This window comes from Neospora caninum, chromosome XII, assembly GCF_000208865.1.
Source record: "Neospora caninum Liverpool complete genome, chromosome XII".
In the NCBI taxonomy this organism is placed as follows: Eukaryota; Apicomplexa; class Conoidasida; order Eucoccidiorida; family Sarcocystidae; genus Neospora; species Neospora caninum.
This window is the reverse complement of record NC_018398.1, coordinates 5836938-5860890: the sequence shown is the minus strand read 5'-3', so window position 1 is coordinate 5860890 and position 23953 is coordinate 5836938. Positions and strand designations below refer to the sequence as shown.

General features: G+C 50.5%; 6 protein-coding genes and 1 non-coding gene across 7 annotated transcripts; 5 read left to right on the top strand and 2 right to left on the bottom strand.

Moving 5' to 3' along the window:
• Positions 1-1634: 1634 nt before the first annotated feature.
• On the top strand, positions 1635-9436 carry NCLIV_067860 (conserved hypothetical protein; the record flags this gene model as incomplete). The annotated part of the gene is made up of 14 exons (XM_003886338.1): positions 1635-2866; positions 3136-3283; positions 3633-4224; positions 4421-4523; positions 4868-5036; positions 5453-5695; positions 5873-6908; positions 7069-7523; positions 7640-7689; positions 7798-7868; positions 8142-8299; positions 8746-9030; positions 9161-9220; positions 9359-9436. 14 exons carry the CDS (start codon positions 1635-1637, stop codon positions 9434-9436), a joined length of 4680 nt encoding a protein of 1559 aa, XP_003886387.1.
• Positions 9437-10760: 1324 nt separating this feature from the next.
• Positions 10761-10833, bottom strand: NCLIV_t140015. The gene has a single exon. It is a non-coding gene; the product is annotated as a tRNA-Arg (tRNA).
• A 696-nt stretch (positions 10834-11529) lies between these two features.
• On the top strand, positions 11530-12293 carry NCLIV_067850 (conserved hypothetical protein; the record flags this gene model as incomplete). The annotated part of the gene is made up of 5 exons (XM_003886337.1): positions 11530-11687; positions 11751-11838; positions 11899-11967; positions 12029-12067; positions 12126-12293. The coding sequence occupies 5 exons, from the start codon at positions 11530-11532 to the stop codon at positions 12291-12293; spliced, it is 522 nt and encodes a 173-aa protein (XP_003886386.1).
• A 395-nt stretch (positions 12294-12688) lies between these two features.
• On the top strand, positions 12689-13478 carry NCLIV_067840 (conserved hypothetical protein; the record flags this gene model as incomplete). Its single annotated transcript, XM_003886336.1, has 5 exons — positions 12689-12697; positions 12767-12843; positions 12905-13115; positions 13175-13223; positions 13285-13478. The coding sequence occupies 5 exons, from the start codon at positions 12689-12691 to the stop codon at positions 13476-13478; spliced, it is 540 nt and encodes a 179-aa protein (XP_003886385.1).
• Positions 13479-14207: 729 nt separating this feature from the next.
• NCLIV_067830 (hypothetical protein) lies at positions 14208-16530 on the bottom strand (the record flags this gene model as incomplete). The annotated part of the gene is made up of 7 exons (XM_003886335.1): positions 14208-14492; positions 14754-14852; positions 15259-15347; positions 15441-15534; positions 15785-15862; positions 16117-16181; positions 16437-16530. The coding sequence occupies 7 exons, from the start codon at positions 16528-16530 to the stop codon at positions 14208-14210; spliced, it is 804 nt and encodes a 267-aa protein (XP_003886384.1).
• A 1216-nt stretch (positions 16531-17746) lies between these two features.
• NCLIV_067820 (conserved hypothetical protein) lies at positions 17747-19384 on the top strand (the record flags this gene model as incomplete). The annotated part of the gene is made up of 1 exon (XM_003886334.1): positions 17747-19384. The coding sequence occupies one exon, from the start codon at positions 17747-17749 to the stop codon at positions 19382-19384; it is 1638 nt and encodes a 545-aa protein (XP_003886383.1).
• A 1860-nt stretch (positions 19385-21244) lies between these two features.
• Positions 21245-22453, top strand: NCLIV_067810 (conserved hypothetical protein; the record flags this gene model as incomplete). The annotated part of the gene is made up of 1 exon (XM_003886333.1): positions 21245-22453. The coding sequence occupies one exon, from the start codon at positions 21245-21247 to the stop codon at positions 22451-22453; it is 1209 nt and encodes a 402-aa protein (XP_003886382.1).
• Positions 22454-23953: the final 1500 nt, after the last annotated feature.

Sequence of the window (23953 nt, the reverse complement as noted above, 5' to 3'; positions counted from 1 at the left end):
GCGAACGGGATCTCACGCTCATGACAGAAGATGGTCTGAGCCATACCGAGGCAACTGTGAATGACAGGGGGTCGCTACCGCGCTGGAACACCTGCCATGTGTGCGTTTTTTTTAGTTGTAACTACGCGAGCTATCCCTGTACTTGTTTCCTTGCGCAAGAAATAATTAAGCAAGGTGCTGCCATGAATAACGCTAGCTCAACTTACGCGAGCTTTGTGAGTCGCATTTCTTTGTGTGAAATTCCCTTAAAAGTGCCCACTAGTGTGCGGGTGATGAGTCAACGCAGTTGCTGGCAGCCTGGACACCAGACAATAATTCGAATCAGGCTGTTTGTACCAAATCAATACCGCCTGCAATCGCTAGCATCTCCGATCTCTCTTTCGCTGTGATCACTTGTTCTTACGCAATATCAATATATTTTTGTGGTATTGTCGTCGAAGCAGTTCCATGGCAGAGATACGCCCAAAACGTGTATGCCCCGTCCCCACTGTTGCTGTCGGAATGTGCCTGATCAGACAGTTTCCAATATTTTCTGAAAATCTACTTCGAAACGGGATCCTCTAGATCTACTATTTGCCCCACTCGGTTCGGAAGAAGGTAGGACTTTCTGACACAGGGCGGCCATCGCTGCCTGGAATGAAGCTACAGCAAACTGATGGGCCTCCGCGACGCCATATTGCGCTCTGCATGCATTCTTGTAAGATGCCTTCCTGGCTTATTGGTGACCGCAGCCTAGAGAGTAGTTGTCACTGGAACAGCTGTAAGGGTTCACGCAAACCTCGTTCACTGGAGAAATGATGGAATATTCACAGAGGGACTCAGTTCCTCACATGCAGGAGTCATCTGACTGTTTTGTGGCAAAGAATCTCATCCTCTTCCCTCATGCGGCCAAGCCGACGGCCTGCAACTGGGGCCTGCCAAATCGAGAACCAGCGCTGTTCGGACGCGTACTAGATTCTGCATCTGAACGTTCGTGCAGAAACCCATATCTCGGCGCAACTTACGTAACCAAAAGTGCACCAGGTCCGCCTTTTTCGAATGTTTTATAGGAAAACTACCGAAGAGGAGGGCAGCTAGGAAGCCCGAAGGAGGACTCGACCGCCGACATCAAAGGTCACGTGTCTTAGCTCGCCTCGGTGTCCGGTTAGGAGGCAGCTCCTGAACAGGCGGCTCGAGCCCGAGCGGCTGCTAAAGGAGTGTGATCAGCAGATATTGGCACCCACAGCAAAAGTCCTCCCACTGGAGACGGTTCTCTCTCCGTAACTAGTCAGTCCTTGATTTTATTTGTGTGGTACTTCATTTCGTGGCGCAGTCAAACTTTCATTTCCTATTGCGACAATTTCGACCTCCAGGGGATGGTTCCGCGGCCAGCAATCACTCTGAGGAGTGTACGCATTTCCGTGCGCGACATGGACTGGCCAATTCCTCAGTTCACGTAACCTCCAACTTTCCCTACCGAAAATATCTTCTTCATTCTTATTTCTAGGCTGCGGCGACTTCTGCATTTCGCGCAACTGGCTAGCGCGAGGTACGCTCAGAGCCGCGTCGTAACCGTGCGGCGTGCAACCACCGTGTGACTCCTGAGAGGTGTCGACATGATTTTCTAGCCCCTTAGGTTTGATAGTTATTTCACCATGGACGATTTACTTAGTTCTTTAGGGCCGACGGCAACGAACAACCGTGCGACATCCGAAGATGTCTCCAATGAAAGCAAGCCTTCCGTTACTGCTAAAACAGCGACCGGCAGTCGGCTGCAAACACAACCGTCGAGCTGCACTCCATCCGCGGACAGCGATTCGTCGTCACCGAACCGAAGAAGGTCACAGGCGCCGGAAGAGGAGTTCCATTCAACCGCGGTTGACGGGATCCTGGAGTCTGCCGGGGACACAGACAGAGGTGAAATCGGCAGAACTAGTTCTGAGTCTTCCGGTGGCGCTCCGAACCAAGCGAGTGAGTTGCTGCTCATGAACGAGGTTGAGAATGATGCGCCTGAGGAGGACTGTGCGGAGATTGATGCAATCTTGGGTTCCATTCCACAGCTGGGCCAAGGTTTATCTCAGGGATGTAATGGGTTGACTGAGGCAGATAATACAGTGCAGCCACAACCGTCGAGCTGCACTCCATCCGCGGACAGCGATTCGTCGTCACCGAGCCGAAGGTCACAGGCGCCGGAAGAGGAGTTCCATTCAACCGCGGTTGACGGGATCCTGGAGTCTGCCGGGGACACAGACAGAGGTGAAATCGGCAGAACTAGTTCTGAGTCTTCCGGCGGCGCTCCGAACCAAGCGAGTGATTTGCTGCTCATGAACGAGGTTGAGAATGGTGCGCCTGAGGAGAATTGTGCGGAGACGGATGCAACATTGGGCTCCGCCCCAACACTGGACCGACGTCCCTCTCAGGACGGGAATCTAATGAACACCTCGAATTCCAGTTATCCGCCGACTGGCAACCAGAATCCGCTTGTTGATGGAAACTCGACAGAGGCAGGCGGACAGCAGCCCATGACAGAGCACAGCGGCTCCGGAGAATCGAACGAATTGCATCCGCTTGAGGGGGGGGGACTGTTGGGGGGACTAATGGACCCGGCAAAGAAGCGGAACCCGTCAGTGACAAATGAATGTCTGGGAAATGGAGCGCATTCTAGCGGGAGCGATATTGTTCTGTCCTGTCCCCCAACGGCTGAAGAGGGGCAAGCCGCGACAGAAGCGGATGGAAACTCGCCTTTGGGAAGGTCTTCCTCGGTCCCCAGGACAGAGAGAGGTGGATCGGCTAACAAGATTCCCTTGCCAGTTTCAGCTGGCGACCAAGATGGCTATGAATATCTGTCGATGAAAGAGAAACTCCAGATGTTCGAGGAGATTTCCAAGTAGGTTTTTTGGAGCGCACTGGTCATCTACAATTTTGCAGATGCTGCCCTGCATGGAAACACATGACCATGTCTGCGGCTATGAGGCGAGTCCGCGGCATTTGGTGCAAATATGCAGTGACGAGATTTTGTTGCGGTACGGTGAAGTGTAGATCTGACATAGAGGTGATTTCGATCTGAGGTCGTCACCGGATCAGTCGGCTGTGACTTGCGAGTAGTGCTGAGGATAATGGAAACGTTGTTGGGGTTTTGCACTGTTTCGTTCTCAGACAACGGAGTTCGGAACTAATCAAATCGTTTTCTTCGATTGGTTCTCGGCGCTCCGACTACGTTTCACGCAGTTCAACCCGCACAGACGTCAGCCCACGGAGATGTGATCCACCGTCTGAAACGGCGCTGCGTGAACGAGACGAACAGGTAAGGTTTTGTTTTTGTGGATGTTTCGGCGGGAACGGAAAGGGAAATAGAGGAAGACGTCATCATGTCCGGAAGCAGCATGCCGATTCGCTGGCGAAACATGTGGCTGGCTAGCAGTTGCATGGGGGAAGGAATCGACTAGTTACTCAAACAACATGAGGGGCGGTTGAAGCCACACACTACGGTGCACAATTCGGATCCGGTGAGGTACGCGCCTGCTTGTTGCGCTGGTTTCAAGCAGGCGCAAGCAGCTAGAACCGATCTTTCTATGCCCTTGTCCACCATGCAGCGTTGAGTACGAGTGGCCTCAGCATCAGGTGTTGCCTGTGACACGTTCATGTGGACACAGATTGCAAAACTAAGTGGCCTGTTAAAACATCGGATGGACACACTAGGCGCTGTTGGCAACCAGCTCGAAAAGAAGGAGAAGACGCTGGAGATGATCCGCGAGGAAAACGCATACTTGACTCGAGAGTTCATGGATAAACTCGCAGCAACAGGTCAAGAGCAACCGCTTCCAACTCTACCAAGTCTTCCGAGTTCTGATGTCGCAGCATCTTGGCTGGCTCAAGAAGCTCGGAATGAAGCAGCACGGCAAGAAGCAGGCTTGAGGGCATCAGGACCCTCCTGTGGTCCCCGTAGTCTGTCCTCGTCCAGTGAGACACAAGAAAGTCCGACTTTTCCTGAACACCCTGATAGATCAGCAAAGTTATCCTCCCAGGAACCTGAGCAGGCTTCCCGCGGGACCAGCAGTGTCCGCAGTGAACACCGGTCTTTTTCAAATATCGACGAGAATTCGATCTCCATCGAAGGCCCAGATGATGATTCGGCCGGGCCTAGGCGTAAGGCAGCTTCTCCCGACTGTGTGGATGATCATCAACTCGAGCATTCACCGTCTGCAGAAACGTCAACCGGAAACAGCGAAGAGCCTGATGATGACCGTAAGTGTAGAAGCGTAGCGAGTGCTGAAAGGCAAATCAGAACGTGAAACATCTGACGTGGTTCCCTGCTTTCGCCAAAGTCTTTTCTTCGATTGGTTCATCCTGTGCCGGTAGATTCCTCTTGGATAGGACACGCTCTAGCGTGCCCATGTGCAGCCGACCATTCTCCGTTCATGTGGTACCCATTTGGACTCAGAGCGTCAAACTCAGCCGGGCACGCGAGACGACACTTCGGTGATCTGCCCTCCGCTCCAAGACAAACTGAGGTGGTTCGAAGATCTTCAAAGCAAGTGCGTCCTGTAAACTTTAACAACGTATCAGGCTGGAGGCAGAGCGGTGGAGGTTGGGTACAGTTTCGGTTACTGCTCTGTCGAGTTTGAAATCCTCTTATAGTCAAATGCTGGAGCCCGTACAGTCTGGTTGTTGTAGCTATTACGCCGTGTCCTTTCAGACGTGTTGGAGAAGAGCGAAGATGTGCCGTAACCTTGCCATCAATCGTTGTGCGACCTTGCAGTTCTGGTGCGTAGCTTGGTGAGGAAAGCTGGTGCCGTCATTGACCAGAAGCAAATTCAAGTATCTGTTGCACACAAAAAGACGAGAAGCAAGCAACATGGTTATCTGTGAGCTGTGTGTTGTTTACCAGGGAAGGCATTAGCGACCGACAGAAGACGGCACGGCCAGTCGATAACCCCGGTGGGGGGGCTGTGCCAACTGAGGACCAGGCCAACGTCGAGAGGGACACAACTACCCGGCCAAAGGACAGCTCAGTGGGCGCTGCCCAACATCCCTTTCTGGCTGAGAAAGACGCCGAAGTGAGAACAAGCTGAGGGCGCGCGACCTGAACTATTTCATACCGCGCTCTGTCTTACACCCAGCCCGAGAATCATTGGTGGCAGGGTAAACGGAGTCACCAGGAGCTCTCTGTCCCAATAGATACAGTGCTGATTATCTGGGGAACTGACTTAATTGGAATAACACGTTTGTGTGCTTGAAAATACGGTTCCGATGCTGGCAGATGGCGAACGCTTCCTTGTCGAGTCGCTGGACGGTTATAAAAACGCGGTTCTTTTCGTCCAAAAGTACAGTTGGGTGTGTTATCATCTACTGGTTGGCTTCCAGGCTCGAAAGGCATTGTGGGGTGTCCATAGTTTCTTGTAGCGAAGGTGCAATCCTCGTGCCGACAGGGTGAGGAAACCGGTGTTAATTGTGTGGTGTTTATTTCGATCAGATAGCAAGACTGCTTGCGCTGGTGAAACACAAAGAGAATCTTATCGACTTGGCAAAACAGGGGGTTGCTCAAAAGGAAGAGGAGATCTTGGCGGAGCTGGCAGAGAAGTTCTCGCTGTCAAGAGACTACATGCACTACTTGGCGGAGCATCATGAAAAGGCCCCGGAAATCTTGCGTACAGGGAAATCATTCTGTCCGCGTAGCTCTGCAGCCAACGGAGAAGCAACGGCAGACGTAGAGAAGGTAAGACAAGGATTCTCTAGGGTATGGAAAGAGAAGTTGGCTATCTTGTCTTCCTGTTCTCACGCTCCGCAAAATTACTTTCCCAGCTCGACACTTGATGTCTTCGAGCACACGTTGCCGTAGCAGGATTGCCGTGCCAAGGGTGAGCATTGAGTTCATGTTTCTATTTTCGTTCAGGAGGCCGGGACGCTCTTAGTGAACAGATCCAGGGGTAAATCCGATACGGGGTGCCATGACCGTGATCAACGATGGGCAAACGCCATTTGTACGAAGAATTCTGTGGGACATGGGAACGATATTTCTGATGGTGCATTAGATTGTCACTCTGGCGCACTGGGTGCTTATGGGGTGCTCGTGAACCGGAAGCCTACGCGGCACCAGGAACCACGAAGTATCCAGGAGACTAGCAAGCAGACCCCTTCAAATAGTCGAAAAGTAGCACCGCTGAGGAATCTGGACAATCTCGAAGAATGGTTGTCCGAAGAATTCAGCTCGCAGGACGAATCGTGTTCAAAGGGAGCTGACCTGGAAACATCTGGCGTGGTAGGTTCAGAAGACGTTCCCCTTGGAGGCATGTGCCGAAATGACAGATTGAGACAGAGCAGCTGCAGCCAACATCCTAGGGAGAGCAGGGAATCTAAGTTCAATCGCGACGCCATACGTGGCCGGAAAGTGGGAGATGGTCGGGTCACCGAAAGTGAAGCTTTTTCGTCTCCATGGAGCACCAGCGCAAGTGCTGAAAATTATGGTGGCGATGAGCTCCGCGCAGAAGAGGAGATAGCCCTTGAAGCTCTCAGACAGTATACACGGCGGCAAGCCCCAGTTCGGGAGATCGCAGGTGCAGTGTCTGGCAGCAATGAGGACTACATGCTATACACGAAAGACGCGGGTAGTGCCGACGAACAATTGGTCGGGCGCCGCTCCGAAAGTTGGACGAGGCCTGTGTCACCTACAGACCCGGCTGAAGGGTCGTACACAGGCGTTTTTACAAGTCGTTCCGGAGACAGTAAAACTGGACGGCTCCAACCAGACTGCGAAGCGAGAGAGTGCGACGAGGTAAAGAATAGGACTATGAAGCTGGAGCTTGCTCAATGTACCGGTGCGAGGCTTCGAGGATCCCTCCGATCACTCGAAGAGGCACAAGAAGGCATGGCATCAGCAGGGCGGAGACGCCAACAGGCAATCGACGGTGTCACCCAGCAGTTTTCACAAGGTAGGGACAACTCAGATATGTCTCCACAGGGCAACGCTGCGTTGAACGACGTCTGACGAGGCAAAAAGACACACACACACACGTCTTGATGCAGACTGGCGACGAACTGCGATATCGTGTAGTATGATTGACCACTGCATGTCTCCGTTTTGTGCTGCAGGAAGAGAGCGGCAGGTTCGCGGCAGCGTCATGGAGGAAAGGTTGCATCGAGACTTGGATACTCTCCCATCTTTTTCGCGTGGCTGGAGACAGGGCATCGAAATGCTCGACGGCGACGAAGATGAGAGCTACGGAGGTGACTGTGGACCATATTTTCGTGAGAACCGTACTAGCGTGGCAGTCTCTGCTAAAAAAACCAGGTCTTACCGTGGAAATGGCCGAGCATTTGGACAGACCGGCCACGAAGCCCATGCCATAAGCGAGTGTCGAGATACATCCGATGGTCAGATCGGCTCCCACGGGAAGAAGTTGAAGGCAGAGTTATTTTTCAAGACCTTATTGAATCAAACCCGCTCTCGAATAGAGAGACACCTGGAAGAAGAAGAAGAGTTCGCTGGCTTGCGTAACTCGTCAGGGCTGCGAAGAGCCATGAAAACGTACGAAGATGTAAAGCAGGTATGGAGATCTTGATAGTCTGAGCATTCAGTTGCACACACAGCACGAGAGAAGCTGACAAAGGTAATGTCACCTACCAACATACCTTCTGTTTGCGTCGTTTTGTGCCTATCCAGATGGCCATGGAAGTGCGAGAGATGAGGAAGGAAAATCAAATATTGAGGCAGTAAGCACAAACACACGGGATGAAAAAGAACGGAAACACACGTCACACACAGTACTCACTGAGTGACGAGAAAAACCTGACCTTTTTCGTTTGTTCAATGCAACTCAGGGCAGTGTTGAACAGCAGACGCAAAATGGAGACGATTGTTGGTGGACTTGAAGAAATGAGCCACAACGAAAGTAAGAATAAATTTCTCCCTGAAAGCTCGGCTCGTCGAAGTTACTTCTTCGATGGTTTGCTGGCTCAGCGGCAGCTCCTTCTAATGACGGCGTGTTGTTCCACTTCCGGACACATTTGTGGCTTTGGCAAATATAAAGTTTCAGTTTCTGCGAAATCAAGATGGAGATTCGTTTTATGCAACTTGGACACCGGGTGAACGTACTTGGCTGTTTCTTGTGGTGCGGTTATTTGAGGGCAGCTGATATCGTGGAAGGGTGTCTGCATGTCTGCAGGGACCCTGCAACCAGCGCTCTCGTGGTTCGTGACTGACGACCTTCATTTGGGAGTGACTCCTCACGAACAAGGTCTTTCTAGCAAAGCTGTGGAACATGATGACCTTCAGATGGAGACAGCCTCTCCCAACCAAGAGCTATCGGATTCATCTCCACAGGTATATCACATTTCAGAAGGCACTGGGATTTGTGCGTGTCGGAACAAGTGTGTGCACTCAGTTATGTCAATGGAAAGTGTATACGCCAGAGTATCGTTCACGATTGCAGGCACAATGATCCTCCTCTGGTTTCGACGGTTCACCAGGAGTATTTCTGTCCTCATGACAGCATCAAAGGTACCTCCATGGAAATGGTGTTTTTCCGTATTCATATCTCGGTAAATTACGAAGTATCATAAGGGAGCATACAAAAACGATGCAGCCTAACTGTACGACATGGATGATGTGTCTGTGTCTATAAAAATTGGGTCTCTTTTAGAGCGTTTCTGGAGTCGCCAGTTCCTATCAGACAAGTGAGCAGCCTACAGAGGGTGACCGTGTCAGAGGGAAGATGCTTACGAGGCGCAAACACGTTGTCGGTCTTGTCTGTGTGGGCACCGTAACAGCTCATGGGGAGCGAATACGACAAACGAGTGGAAGAGGTTTCCCCAGAAAGAGTCGTCAGCCTTCCAAATGACGTTTCTGACAGCGGCGAAGGATCCTCAAATCTTGCGGTAAATAGTCAAAATCCAAAGTCAATCCAACCGATCCACGACAGTGACCCGACGGTTATCTCGCTCAAACGAGCAACCCGCCTTGTCCAGGTGCAAGAGAAACGCATCGCGGCACTGCAGGAGCAGCTCTATGAGCTCACTAAAAGATGCATGTACCTCGAAGAGTTGGATGACGTGGTGAGCCTTGGAAACAATCTCAGGAAGAAACGGTTGCGTTTCGGTTTCCGAGAATGGTAACTATTGTTGCATTTTGCGTAGCATGCATACTTTTGAAACATGTGATGAGGCGTTGAATGTCTGTGCACAGATGTGGGGCCTAATTGAGGAGCGAATGGAAAATGATACTAGGATAACAGAGAAGATCAAGGTAAGTTCGTCGAGAAAATACCAGCATTTGAAAGGCGGCCGTCCGCCGCTTGCGTAGTACAGGGTCGCAGATGTGTGGTAGCGGGTAGGCACAGGTCAACAGCGAGTCGATTCTGATGTGTGCGTGTTGCTTGAACAGGAAACATACCAGCGGTCGTGTGCACAACTGAGAGCGCGCTTAGTAGACGCGGGAACCGCGGAAGTGATCAAGACGTAAAATGGTGCCTTGTAGTTACCACAAATGAGGTAGCGAAAACACAATGAATTAGTTGTAAACTTCGTCCATACTGTATGAGTAGACTGCGCTCATACATTTTCAGGTGTTTTCTTAATTAGGTGGTGTTAAGAGAAGGGTGCGAGACGGTCCTTGGGCTATCGAATAAAAAAAATATGCAGGAACTATTGAGTGTGGCTCCTCCCTAAATGTCATCATGGTACGCGAACCAGGTAAAAGGCGTTTCAGTGCGATTCCTATTGTGAAGAAATGCATGGCTCTCGTACCGTCTTTTGTGGCGGTGGCGGAGTATCTGTTTTGTAAAATTCTAGTAGTAGGACTGTAAATATACCTGGTTCATTGGTACCAGGAAGATGCCACATCTCTAGTTTGCTACAGCAGACACGCCCGTGCCGAGGTGCCCCGACATAGTTATTCTTTTGTCGTCCGTGAGCGTTCATACAGGGCTCTAGCGGTCCGACGTAGATACTGCGCTCACTCGGATGCTGGCAGGCAGCAAAGATCGGTCAGCGCAAAGAGCTCTGGACGTGAACGTGGCCTATGTAGAAAAGCTTGTAGACCGTACCATGTGACCAAGCTTATCGAAGTGTGTTAGCGACCTTGCCGGTTTGCATAAGCCCTACCGGCAGTCCCTAAGGATACACATTTGTTTCCGCCAATAGCGTGATGCCTAGCTAAATAAAGGACTCATTTCTAGCAAAAGGAAACCAGATGTAGATTATCCTCGTGGATGGCACGTCACAGCGGCGACGTACCGGACTCTGTCGGCATCTGTGCTCGTGCTGGCAATGGAGTCAGGGATTAGGCTTCGTTGGCTTCTCATACAGACGTTCCTGGATAGCTTCTGGAACCCCTTTTTCAGTGTTGTACAATGAATGGAAAACCCGTATGATGGCTCATCACGATTCAGTGCCACCGCCGACCCTCATTCCTGTTGGCCAAGTTACGTCGCTGCCAGCGGGTGTAGGATTTGAGTCTCAAGAAGAACTTCCATTAGTGCCTTAGAGTAGTCTACCCACAACGAACAAATTGAAGCGTGGCCACACTGTCACGTCCTTGAATAGCATGGCCGGCTGGTGGCAACATTGTGAGCCCTGTGACCCAGATACTTAAGGTGAAGAATATGTATTTACATGGAATATATTTAGAGTATCTCCGAACATACCTTTACTATATGGAAAACCTGAAATCCGCAGGTTTTGTTGACATTTAGCCGCTAATATACAACCATCCAAGATATATTAATCTATCGCAGTTGCCTGGATGTTTGTTGCGGTCCGTTCAGTTGTAGGTATCTTAATAAGAAAGAGTCAAGAGGGATTTGAACCCCCATCATTGTACTCCGTAGCCACATACTCTTCCAACTGAGCTGTTGACTATTTTCGTTTTCTTTTCTTAGTTAATGATCTGGGTTGCTTCCCTTTTGACTTATAAGATTATCCCTAAAAGTCTACTTCATAATATGCTAGAAAATACCATTCAGGTACGATATGAAGTGGTGTTACGAACCGGTAGAACTCTAGTTTTACCGGGACTAAAGTCAGCGTAATCAATTAAAAGGTTTGTTCCGCCAGTGGTTCCCCATCAACTGCCTTGTTTCGACTGCTCGCGCGTGAACGCACATTACGCGTCGCGAGCGACCTAGGATGTGAAAAGAAAGCGATGAAGAAACACCTGTTGACACCCAGCTCTTTTGCTACACAAATACGCAGAACAGCGATTGAGAGGCAGCACAGTACGAGCCTCTCTCAATTCAATGCCGGAAGGTAGCCACACGAAGGGAAGCCATCGAATAGAACGTGGGCCCTTATGTAGTGAACTTCGGAATTAAGAAGGCACCTTTTTCAGCCGTACACGGTCGACAAAAGCTAGAATCCTATTCACTGTTCGGAGCACAACCGCAACCATAAACTCATGCAACACACTGTATGGTCTGGTAAATTCACAGGTGGACGTACACTAGCACCAGCAAGAAACGGGATAATCCTGACATCAGCTGAACTGGCTGTACAGGAGTGGCCCGCTAGGCATTTGGTCTCTTCCTGATTTTTCGTCTGTGCCGTCTCCCTAGCAAGATGTGGAAAAGTGCCTGTGTCCTCGTTTTTTTATGGGCAGCGGTTGGGGGTGCTGCCGACCAGAGACTTGAGTTTAACCCAGGGGAACTCGCGGCTTACCTAGCTCAAAAAGCAGGGCTGAAGCTGTCAACGCTCGTAACCATGGATCATCTGAACGTGTAAGGTTTCAACGCTGGAGCAGAGGGTTTCTGTCTTACAAACCGGGCATGATTGCTTGATAGGGATCCACGCGAAGTGTACATCCTCCCCCGACCACCGAAAATTGAGGACGGCCTCAGCGCCCTACAGGGATGGCCGTTGACACGCATGGTACGGTCGTTCTCAGGCCCAGGCAGCACCGCATTTGCATTTCATAATCTGCGTTCTCAGCCAAAGCCCTACGACTCAGGGATTGACAACTCGTCGATCGAGGGTTATAGGCAAGCGCAACTACGGGTGGTAATCCCTCTAGAATGCACGACAGTGCGCCTTAAGTTACGTCATCCCTCGCAACCTTTAGGCTCAAGCAAAGGCTGAGCTAGGCATTGGAGAAGTGCCAGTGAGCCCCGTGACAATCTCATGATAATAGGCCAGAACGACTTTATTTTGGGTGTCAGCGTGCGCACCCCGTGCATCAAGCAAGTGAACTCAAGGGTGTTGAGATACAATCGTTCGAGGAGGTTCCCGCACAATACCAGTCCTTCATTTACGTCATTCCGCAGTCCATAGTGCACATAGCTCTAGTGAGTTCGGCCACACCAACGACGCAGGACACGATTCTGTAGAGTAGGGCCATCTACATCAGGTACCGGGGGCGATATTCGGTTTAAAATATGCGTAAGACTATCAGTCCAGATGGTAATGGATCGTCCGATGATAACGTCGCTGTACTATCAGGAAGACAGCCCACTATATTAGACAATATCTTCGTGCCTTTACTTTCTACATTTACTTGTCTCTCGGCTTCATTCTCTTCATCAATGGTACGGTAGTGTTTGAGACAGTGACAAAGTGTGAACAGTACCGGAATACCTTACCCACAGTTTTCCCTGTACCTTCTCTGCTGGGGGTCGTTTTGGCTTTCTCAATGGGCCTTGCAGGCGCACTTTTCGCTCTGCGGTCGATCCAGTCACTGAAATGGCTTGACCGGTGGGGAAAAGCGACCACGTTATTGAGAGGGATGGAGAAGGTATTTACTTTTTGACTACTGGGCACCATAAGTCGCTTACTTTGTACAACTTCGTTCTTGGAATATCAGGAGCCTTTCGGGTGGTTCGTCGCCTGCCATGCTTTCTGTCTTCTTTGTGCGAATTTGTTGTACTGCCTCATATCCGGGTACGTCCATGCCGAACAGAAACGCTTTCACCTGTAGGTATTTTCCTGTCCACACTCCCAGGTTCCTCCCAGGGCACTTTGGCATCGCGGGCATGCTAACAGGAAATCCTGTTATCGCCGGACTCCTTTATATTCTGTGGCTTGGCTCAGTTTCGACAGGAATTTTTTTCTTTATAACGTCTGAAGAAGCCGATGCAAGGAAAACCCAGGATTTGGTAGTTGGGTTCTGTTGTTCGTACTGTGCAGTTGCAGGATTGTCCTTCCTCACAAATGTAACAGAGCATGCATAGGATCAGCGCACTTGCAATCGGTGATTCCGCACGTGTATCAGGTTGTTGCCATCTACGGAAACATAGGGAGTTTCGTCGCTCTCGATCCTGGTAAGAAGCAGACGAACACCCGTCCAGCCTGCCACCGACAGCCTGATGTCCACTGGTTCAGTCCCCTTTTTTTCTGTTTCGAACTTTTTTTCTTTCAACGTTCCTACGCTAACTCTTCTCTCTGTTCTGTTCATTCTTTGGGCAGTTGGCTTCAAGGCGATCGGTAAGGGGCATTTAACTTGCTCGAAGAACTTCAGTCGCTACTGTTGTATGCGCTTGCAGGCGAAATGGATGAGTAAACCGGGGACACTCTAGAGACTGTCTCACTTTTAACGTTCTCCGAGGCTGTCTCACTTTTAACGTTCTCCGAGACTGTCTCAGTTTTAACGTTCTCCGAGACCACCCAGCAGTAGCATCTGACGGGAGGTGACTTTCACGCAAGAGCGGCACTTCCAAAGTGTCAACTAAAGTCAGAACATTGTGCTGCTTCGAAACGTTGATGCCTAACGGGGGTGAAACTGTGTATATATTCAGCACCGAGCTGCACAACTTCCGCAAAAGATCCACACGTTGTGACTGCGAAAGCACCTGTGTATGATTCATGGCCGGGAGCGCCAAGCTTGCCTTCCAACCATCTTTACTCAAATGTCGGCACGCCCCGGCCCATACCAGATGTCTGTCCGGTCGTGTCCGCTTGATTATCTACTAGTTGTCGCTGCACCACTTGTCATCCAAGCGGAGTGCATGTTAGTATGGTAGACATGAGCTCTACACCGGTCACGGAGGATGGGAATGGCAAATCAATTAACGTGACAACACGATGACAATGCTGTCACCTTTCTGCAGTAGCTACCTTTGGGTGACATACTTGGCATCAATTTTTTTGTAACAGCGACCAGAGAAGCAACGGGCATACTACAGAAATTACCTGAGAATTCTTTACAAACGGGAGCAAAGAGCGAGAAATGCTGGCGCGCGCTCATCCAGTTATGGTGTCATGATAGCAAGACTGCTCTACAGCTGCCCGGACGGATGTGGCGATACTTAGCCGCCACCTCGGGAACGCGGGTCGTCTTCCCTTTCAATTCCATGGTGGCCTGCCAGTAAGGGACTGATACTAGAGGCAGATGCCGTAAAAGTAGGGCCAGCACCCGTATCAGGGGCTCCCTTGCCTTGTACACGCAAGCTTGACGGCTCAGAATTGTCGATATCCTTGCTATGGAAAAATTGAGAAGGGAGGACTTTCCGGACAGAAATGAAGGTCAGAGTCAGTAGCATAAGGATAACCAGACCGTAAATAAAAACCTTGCGTTGGAGAGCTGCTCTAACCTGCGGCGATCATACACACATCCAGAAAACGTAGACCTGTTGAGGCAGAATATACAACAGAGAATGCATTCTGACTGGTTGCGGCGGCTGCTGAATCCGTGCGTGAAACTCACAATTCGCTGGATGGTTGCTGTTGCCTCTCGAAGACCGTCATGAACTCTGCCCATCTGAAAGAGCTCACACAACAAAACAAGTGGTTCACTTCAGCGCACCGCAACGAACACTGCTACTGCTTGGAATCTCCAGAGCGACCCGTCTCACATTGGCGCTAGTGCGTTCGAGTGTCTCTCTTTGCCCGCGAAGTTCGGTCATTATATTGGCCCCGAGGACTTCCGTCTCAAGCGCCAGCACTCTCGAGCCCTGAATACAACACAAAATAACAAGACGGTAAAAATTATTTCACCTTTGCACTGAACAGCTGGTAGCGAACTATCGTGCTGAGTTCCGGCATCTACGCTTGTACAACTGTCTGATAATTGACAGGCCATATGGAATATGTACGCAGCTCGCGATTGCCAGTTCTCATGCACGATGCGAGAGCGTCGTTTTCCCATGTGAAAGAGGACACCAGTCGCGCCCTCCTTATGCACAAGATGCATCGGTGGAAGGAGCACTGTGTGGACGCAAGAGGCCCACGAGCTATTGCTCGTAGTGTTATGTCGGGAACAAGTGCGATGTGGTAGAATGAAAAATCGAGCGCATAACGTTGAATGAAAAGGACGGGCACACTAGTACAGAAGGATCGTCCCGGCGTCGGGGGGCTTACGTCTAGCACCTGTACGCCCTTGTGCGCAGACTCTGTGGCTGTGAGCAAGCGCATACGCTGCTGCGACGAGGCTCCAGTTACGGTAACGCCTGCAAACACGAAGCACAGAAGCTGAAGGAAATTTCCGGCTCACTTTCGGGGCAGTTGGAGGAGCGTTTGCAGGTTTGGACACATGGCTTTACCGTCGTCGACCAGCAGCATTAGCCGTTCGATCTGGACACGGATGTCGCGAAACTCTTGTGCCGCCTCTCTAAGTTCCTTCCGGTAATTGTCTGCCTGTAAGAAACCCACAACGACACAGAAAGCAACTGCCTTCCCTTTACCTGTCAACTGTGTTGCAACTTCGGTGCAAGCACCATCCATTTCCGCGATGGTCAGTAGGTGACGCTCAATCTGGTGGAGCCGGTTCAAACTCAGGTTCCTCAGGAAACAACGCACACGAAACAGGAAGCAACGCGGCGTGGCTATCTGAATTCTACTGCACGCAGCATACGTGCGACGTGATCACATAGGCAAGCCTACTCACTCTCGATTTGAGCGAATACTCCTCATTAGCAAACCCATCCGCCGGTGGCATGCGAACTTCGAGTTCAAACTGGCGAAGCTATGAAGACAGTGTGGCAAACGCACACAGGGCACAAGTGTTGCGAGCACCAATGGCCGGAGAATGATTTGCCACTCATAGGAGAGCGGACACTGCCTCCGTGCCATACGGCAACGAAAGCCCCCTCGTTCCCCAGCGGAGATAGATGTGTGGAATTCACATTTCAGAATTTAGTCCATGTAAATGGCCTAAAAGGGTAGAACGCCCTACCTCATCCGGCGCTTCTCGGCAGCAGGTGGATTCAAAAAGCTTACTGCGGATTCTGCTTGCTGGAGATATTTGACACATCTAGAGATTTCCCGGCGTCTTTCCGCACCTGCTGCCGGCGAAGACAAACAGCAGGTAAGAAAACGCTCGTCATCCACGCTGAATTGGCATGCCAACTTCTGAAAGAAAGCGGAAAATGCCGCTCGGCCTGTGATTTTGTTGAATCTCCAGTTCAGTTGTTACTTCCATAGCTGCGAACCTCGAATTCCAACGGGAATGCTAACGAGCGGATGGAGCCAAACACGACCAACAAATAATGCATCTGTTAAGGCGGACTACGGCCCACAGGCGTCTCATTTTTGCGTACTTCTCTCCTCGGTTCGAAGCGTTGTACACCCAGACTTGAGGAGAGCGTAGGAGTTGAGGAACTCCTGCTCGTAGTCGAGAAGTCTGTGATCCATTGTCACAAAAACGGTGAAACTTGCAGCCTGGTGACCTCTCTCCTCAAGTGCACCTTTCCTAGTTTTTGTCGACGTTCTTGCCAGTAGCCGTAACGCAAGGGCTGACCGCAAGGCGATTAGTGCGGGCCGAATCACGGAACGGGGCCTCTGTCTTGCACTGTTTCCACAACGGACTACCGATCTTCACCATCACTTCTGGGCTTCGTTGATGTCCATACTGTTGGATGTTTGGCGAGAAAATACGCTGAACGCGTCCCCCAAATTTCTCCTTCCATCGAATCTCTTTCGCAGGGCGAAATCTGAGTGAAAACACTTTTGCACGTGCCGAGCAAGTGAGATGACATGATGGGGGAGGGCGTTCCGCACTCAAAAAGTCTACGACGAAACAACTTGTCTCTGTGCCACTCAGAGTTATTGTCTTTGCGACTCGAAGGAGGTACGTTTTAAAGAAATGAAGGGTATGCAACTAGCACAGAAAAGCTTTACGCGCTGTGCTCTGCTGGTCACGTGCGTGCAGTACAGAGGCAATTCGCGGAGCAGAAAGGGTGCCCCGCAAAAAAAGATAACTCGGTCCGAACGATGCACAAACACGAATTTAAATACGAATCCTCGGTTGGAGTGTGCCTCAACTTGCGAGCGGCAATGGAGGAACTCATGATCCTGGGCCTGGTTACAATTCCTTGAAGCGATAGCTAGCATGCAAGCGGGGAAATTGTGCCATAGACGGGAGCCAGGCGCCGGCACCAGTTGCGTTGGTCAAGACACACGTGACTGGAAAACAATGCATGCAGCCACACTCAGTAGCTCGGGCTGCGAGGTTTCCACACGTTGCTAGCTTTCAGCCTTCTCTTTACACGAAAACCCGTAGTTTCCGACAACAGAATCCACCTTCGTCGATTTCGCGCTGGTCGATAGGTGCGGTGTATGTGAAGTTGTTATCACAGTGCAGGAGACGATCGTCTCGTAAAATTGCAAGTCTGGCTCGGGTATCTGTCCCCTCTTCGTCTACACACCGCGGATTCCGATGCTTTGTAAACGAGTTCCCTCTCTTCCGTACTTCCATCTTTTTGTAAGCGTGCGTGTTCTACAAGACCCCATTATCCGTTGAAACTTGCTGGTCCTGGGGCCCGTGGCTAACACAAAACGCTTGCATGCGCCTTCTCTGCCTGTTTTAGCCGGTTTATCTTCAAAATGAAGACGCTGAATCTGTGACAGAATGCACACGCGCACTTGTCGCCTGCAAACGCTTGTGCCAATATTCGCAATGCCTCTTGGTAGCTCACAGCCCCCTTTTTACAGCAAACTTGGCCCTTTTTCGAAGACTGGAGCTCGCCGACACCGGTGCTCGTACTGCCCATCTGTTGCGTTTTACCGGGCTAGTTCGTCGCGAAGGGCTTACCTTTTCTTCTCTCTTTTTATGATTGTTGCTATTTTCCTAGCCCCTTCTAAAATAGGAGTTTCAGAAGGGCGGGCGGCTGTAGGCGCCCGACCGCTGTGTGGGCCGTCGTCAATCAGGAAGACATCGCCTGCAGGCAGCTATCTCCTGGACAGAAGCGGACTGCGAGGAAGAAAGGAAAGGAACCATTCTGCCTCTTTCTTGCTTCCTATCTTTTCAAAGGACCCGATATGGTTAGAGCAGGAGGTGAAACCACTGAATTTCAGTTTCAACAGCTTCCTTCCTGAGCGTGAACCACGGCACAGCTCAAGGCCTCACGTGTGGAGGCATGACGGGTTTGGCGTCGCGGGTTGGCGACAGAGAGAACGAAGGAAAAACGTCTGTGGCAGCACAGGTCCTCTTGCGAGTGTGTTGGTATGGAGGCCAGTTGTGAGATTTCTTCAAGAATCTTTGCAAACCTGGTTCCGCGCAATGGCCTCGACACCGTCTCAGCTTGTCGCTAGTTTTGATAGAGCACCACAATCCCCGCTGCAAGAAATGATAAAATCTTTGTCGTCGAGGACTGCAGCGGAAGTTGTGACAGAATGTGCAGGGAGCGCTGCCGCATTCTGGTGCACATGTGCGTCCTCAGTTTTGCTCCAGAAAAGCTTAGGTATCTCTTGTGCGTCGAAATCGTGTAAGATCTTCGGCATCACCACAGTCTTCGTAGCCAGTAACGTCGCTGCAGCGGCAGCAGCAACGATTCGCTGCGCGTTCCAACTTTGTGGAGTAACCCCGCCACGAGATCAGCTGAACTTTGCATCCGTGGGGAGGGCTGCAGTAGCCAAGTTGGGATTCACTGCTGATGCCCTTGCCAGCGGGAAGAATGAGGTTTCGGCAGCCGTTCTACCATCACCCAGCTTAAGAAACGGCTCGGAAAGGTTCAAGGAATGGTCAGACTATATGTTGAAAGTTGGATTGAAGGAAGGTCTTCTGGGAAGTACTATCTTCTGGCTGCTGGGAGGGAGATTTTTCCGACTCTCTCCTAGCTGCCTGCTAGCGCCTGGAGCCTTCCACCAGAGCCACCTGTCTCTCCGTGCTGGCATCGACTATGCGTCGGTTGAGGAGAGACGCTTCATAAAGAAGCTTGGAGAGACGTTCGGATGTCACACTTGTGGCAAGCGGCGAAACGTCGAAGAATGGATTGCCGATCATCAGCCACCAAAGCGAGTCGTCGTCATGTTCAGCCAGACGTGGCTGGGTCACTTCTATGGCATGTTTAGCCGCGCAATGGGGGGAACTCGGTACTTGCCTCAACGGTTTTATCCCCAGTGTAGAGACTGCAGCAGCAAACAAGCCAGCGTCGTGAGGAAACCGAAACTTTCCCGCAGAGACCTTGTTGTCAACTACTGGAGTGTCCGACCCTACCATTTCACTGGGGGTGTCGTCCACCTCCTGCGTTTTTTTGCTGGGTTGTGATTTCTCGTGTTAGCTGGCCACGGAAACAGGGGAGCTCATGCGCCTCTACGCTGGGGGATAATCGGAGCATCCGTCGTTCCCCGTGCATTTATATATGCGATTGCAAGAGGCATAGTTCTGGACTCTATAATAATTCAGCTGTTGCAATACTAAATTTACTGTTCCCACCCATGTGTGCGTCTTGACAAGAGTGGGCCGTTTACACGGCAAGCCGACAACAGTTGTTGGGTGGGTAGTGCCGTCAAGCTTTGTCCTTGAGGGGAGGAATTCTTCGTTTCAACGGGTGCCGCAGTTAACGGCATCGAACACATCGGGTAACTTGACGCAGGTTATGATTTATCGATGTTAACGGCAACTGCAGCTGTGAAAAAATCCAATCGCGCCTCTCTAACGCACACTTATCTGCCTGTATTGTTTTCGGTATCCTGCAGGGACCATTGTGGTATCATCTTGCTATTTCCTCGACGAAGGATAGACAGCAGTCACGGTTCAACTCGAGTCATCACTAGCGAGGGAGGTTCGGGGAAACGGTAACCTCCCAAGTTTCCATGAAGGTCAGAGAACCAGATGTGAGTTGAGAACGAGTGCGCGTGCATGATCGGATAAGCACCGTTGACGACTGGAAAGTGCCCTTTTAGGGAAACTCGACAGTACACAAAGAATAACAGACGCCATGTTCTTCATATCGGCGCACAAACGCGTTTTGGGCTTGGCTTGTACGGAAATACTCGACTCTTCTATAGTTTAACCCCTACAGCTGGGATGGTATATTATGTACTTGGGTAGTTATATCCAGCCTCTTCTTCCACATAATTTTCCTGAAAACCTCAAACTCGCATGCTTGATTGGCATTAAGCCGCTCAAGTCTAAGCGTTGTGCACGCCGACGTTCTTCCTACAGAGCCACTGGGAAAAGATTGCGGTTCTTTCCAGCGTTGACAGACAAAATTTCAGCAGCCATTTCCCGGCTGCGCGACTGGGGAGACTTCGTTCGACAAAGGGGACCACTCCTACTTCTCAGTTTGCGAAATGACCCAGTCCGAGCGCATAAACTTACGAGGTGGTAAATTTCCAGATGACCCTTCAATGGGAGTATTTTGTCTCGGTTCATACATGTATCGAATTGGGGTCACTGCTGGTCCCTCGTCGCGCAGTCGACAGATGTTTCTGTCGCACTGTAGATATCGCAGTATCGAGTGTGTTTCACGAGACCAGTATAGGACGTTGTCTTCCTCAAACAAATCCGGTGTCACACCACCGTTTCCCATGTAGATTATGTGCATATTCTAGTGCAATAGGCGTTATTGCTATGAGATGTGCGCTGCCGGGATGTCGAGGACGAGTCTTGTAATTCCTGACTTAACGCTTTTCCCACTGCGAATTTTTCAATTGGAAAAAGAGCGACCATGTCAGTAAGGCTGTGTGTAGCAAAGGTCGAATGATGGGCACGCATGATTTGCTGGATCTTCCCTCGATTGCACACCGCGAAGGCATGGACGGCATGGTCGGAAGCATACCTCCACCCTGACATCGCGCGTTCCTTTGTACGGTCTACCACCACGTTCGCGCGGCTCCCTCCTTTGAAGCATCTGTGCGGGAAGCCGCCGTCTGGTAGCCTGTTTTCTCGCCTATATTGACTCGTTCAAAAAAGCTTTTTCCATCATAATTTACTCCTCATTTGGCTTCACTCCAGACGGAGCATACTGTAGTGTTTCCCATTTTTGACTTTCCCCAAGTAGGTGACAAAATTTTGTCAAAATAAAGGCGCCACTCAAACAGTTGACAACTTCCTCTTACACACGTGTCCGATTTCCGCACACTCATCCTCATTTTCTTGTTCATTCGGCACTCGGTCGGAAACATGAGCGCTCGTATGTTCACGAAACTTTGTTTTCTTTTGCTTGTGGGACAAGCAGTGATTCTCAGGTGTACAGCGGCAGAGGATGATGCTTCTGGTGAGAAATCTCCACATTTTTCAAATACTGAGAAGATGGCGATAGAGGTCGTGCCCGTGAAGAGAACTAGTGAACAAGAAGACACCGTTCCTTCGGCTTCCAATGACGAGATGGGTTTATCGGATGACAAATCCCGGTCGGGTGTAGGGGAGGATCCAACGACGATTGCAGGGCTCGAACAGCCTTGTGCCTCTTCAGTTTCGTCAAGAACTCACACAGATTCTGACGGCAATGAAACGCACACGATGAAGGAAAAGAGGAACAGCGTTTCAACTGAGAAAGACCAACGTAGAAGAAGCTCTGGCAGAAGCTTTTTGGCTCCTAAAGACATGTCTCTACGGTCGCCTGTGTACACAACTCTCCCCTTCCCAGCGTCTCTCGAAGTCATGCAATCTGTTCTGGCAAGTCTCTGGCAGCCAGTCCCATTATTCTACTTTCTCTTGCCCCTGGATGGGGAGTTGCAGACAGAGAAGAAAGCATCCACTGCAAGACAACGAAAGTCGGATCACCTGACGAATGAAGAGATCCCTCCCTCTGGAGATGGAAAATTGGCAGGACAGCCGCAGAAGCAGACACAGGAAGATGGCACGAAAGGGGCCAATCTCTCTGTAGGCCAGGAGGCCGCTCCTGCCTCACAACAATCACAACCATCAGGGACAATATCCGCGACTTCGGAGGGGCACGAAAGCGAAAATGAGGAAACACGGCGTTCACGCAGTTCAAACAGACGTGGCTCTGCCTCGTCGTCGTCAAGACACTCGTCGTATCCTTATTATCGAGGTGACCGCTATGATCCCGTAAGAGATTACCTTGCGGCTTCATTAGCCTCCCAGTACTATAGTGGAAACGCCTTCTTCCCCCTTCCATACTACCAGTACGTACCACTTTCAATGGCACCATATGAAGCTGCAGATATCATGGCATCTATGTACTTCTATGGCGACAGAGAGCATGCCGGCGGAAGAGATCTTCAGGACCAACGGGATCATGAATATTTCCCTTCCATCCACACAGGAGACCACACCGGAATTCATCAACGACCGTCAAGGCATGAGTACGAGCACCGTCAATACGGCAGTCGATATAATCATGGAATGGATCGGTTCTTCTATTGAGTGTACTGTGCGAAGGGTGATCTCTCCATTCCTGAAGGTTGACAAGAAGTAAAACGTGCTGGTGGCCCGCAATAGATCGTGCGAATACCAAGACTTGGTACTGGTCGCACTAGGCCGTGCTGTTACGGTGAGACAGCTCTACTCAGCATTTTCCACGGTACATTAAATTAATATATCATAGGCTCTTTTCCTTTATGCTTGACGTAACTTTGCCCCCGTGCTTGTTGTCACAGTGAACACCCTGGACAACTGGCGATTCGCCATGCTGTTCCGACTGCCGAACACTAGATTGCTAAACTCTGTCAAAAATCGAAAAACGACCAGGCGATAGTTTCAACGATACCGTCAAACACTTATGAATGGAGGATGAACAACTAGCATACCAGAACCACAGCTACTTGACCTCGTATGCGCCACTAGATTCGTATTCCGTTCCTCCAAATGGTGGAGATACATCGAATGCAAAACGTCCGAAAGACACAACTAGAAACACTCTTATGCTGCTGAAAACTAATGAGAACAGATTTTTAGCCTCCTGTAATTGGCTGACACTAATTTTTTACACTTAGTACCCGACACTGGGGCTTTACAACGAAGTACCTTACGAGTGCGCGAGTTTATTCTGAGGAAGAAAACTTCACTCATATGTTTTTTTTCATATATTGAACACTGACGCTGAGAGGTAGGCTATTAAAGGAGAACCGAAAATCCGATTTAGGGGCGTTGGCTTGACGGGTCATCCAGATGTGCCACGAGATGATTCGGGAGGACTCCGTTGATTTCTTCATGTGACCGTTCCTTCGGCCCCGGATACAGTTGGGGACAATTTATGGAAATGACTCTAGTTTAGGGAATGAGTACACACGCTACGAGCCGGAACCGGTTGTGGCACCATCGCATAGTTTAGCCCCTGGTGCCTCGAAAGGATTACACCACGACACTTGTGATCCGCAGTCGCTCGTAAGAGAGAAAACACAAAATGGGGAGCCTATGAGTGAACACGCTGAGCAGCCACACTCCACCCTCTATTCATTATTTTTTGCCTGTTGAGTCCCTCAAGGGTGATTTGATCCTTCACGTCAACGACGATTCTCGAGGAAACCAGCCTGCTCGCTTGTCTCGGGGTACTAGGACGAAATAACCACGTACTCTCCCCAGTTTCTGGCCAGCAAAGCGAACCCACGACGTACGGGACACCTTTTGCTTCAGTGCACTTGAAACCAGGGCACATTCCACTGTCAGTTGCACAGAACAATACGGCGAGGCGCCGGAATCGAAACAGCTACTCAGCTCTTAAATTGGGGATATAAAAGAGAAGAAATCCAGAGGGGGAGTTCGGCTGTGCTTTCATTTGGTAAGGCGATTCATTCCAAACTGACTCTTGATAGGTTCTCCCTTGCTCTCAGATTCGTATTTCCTGGCCGTCCCCCGAAGTGTGGTGGAAGAGAAAGGTACCAATATATCCACAGACCTGTGACGCGAGGGAGCGACGACCAGTTT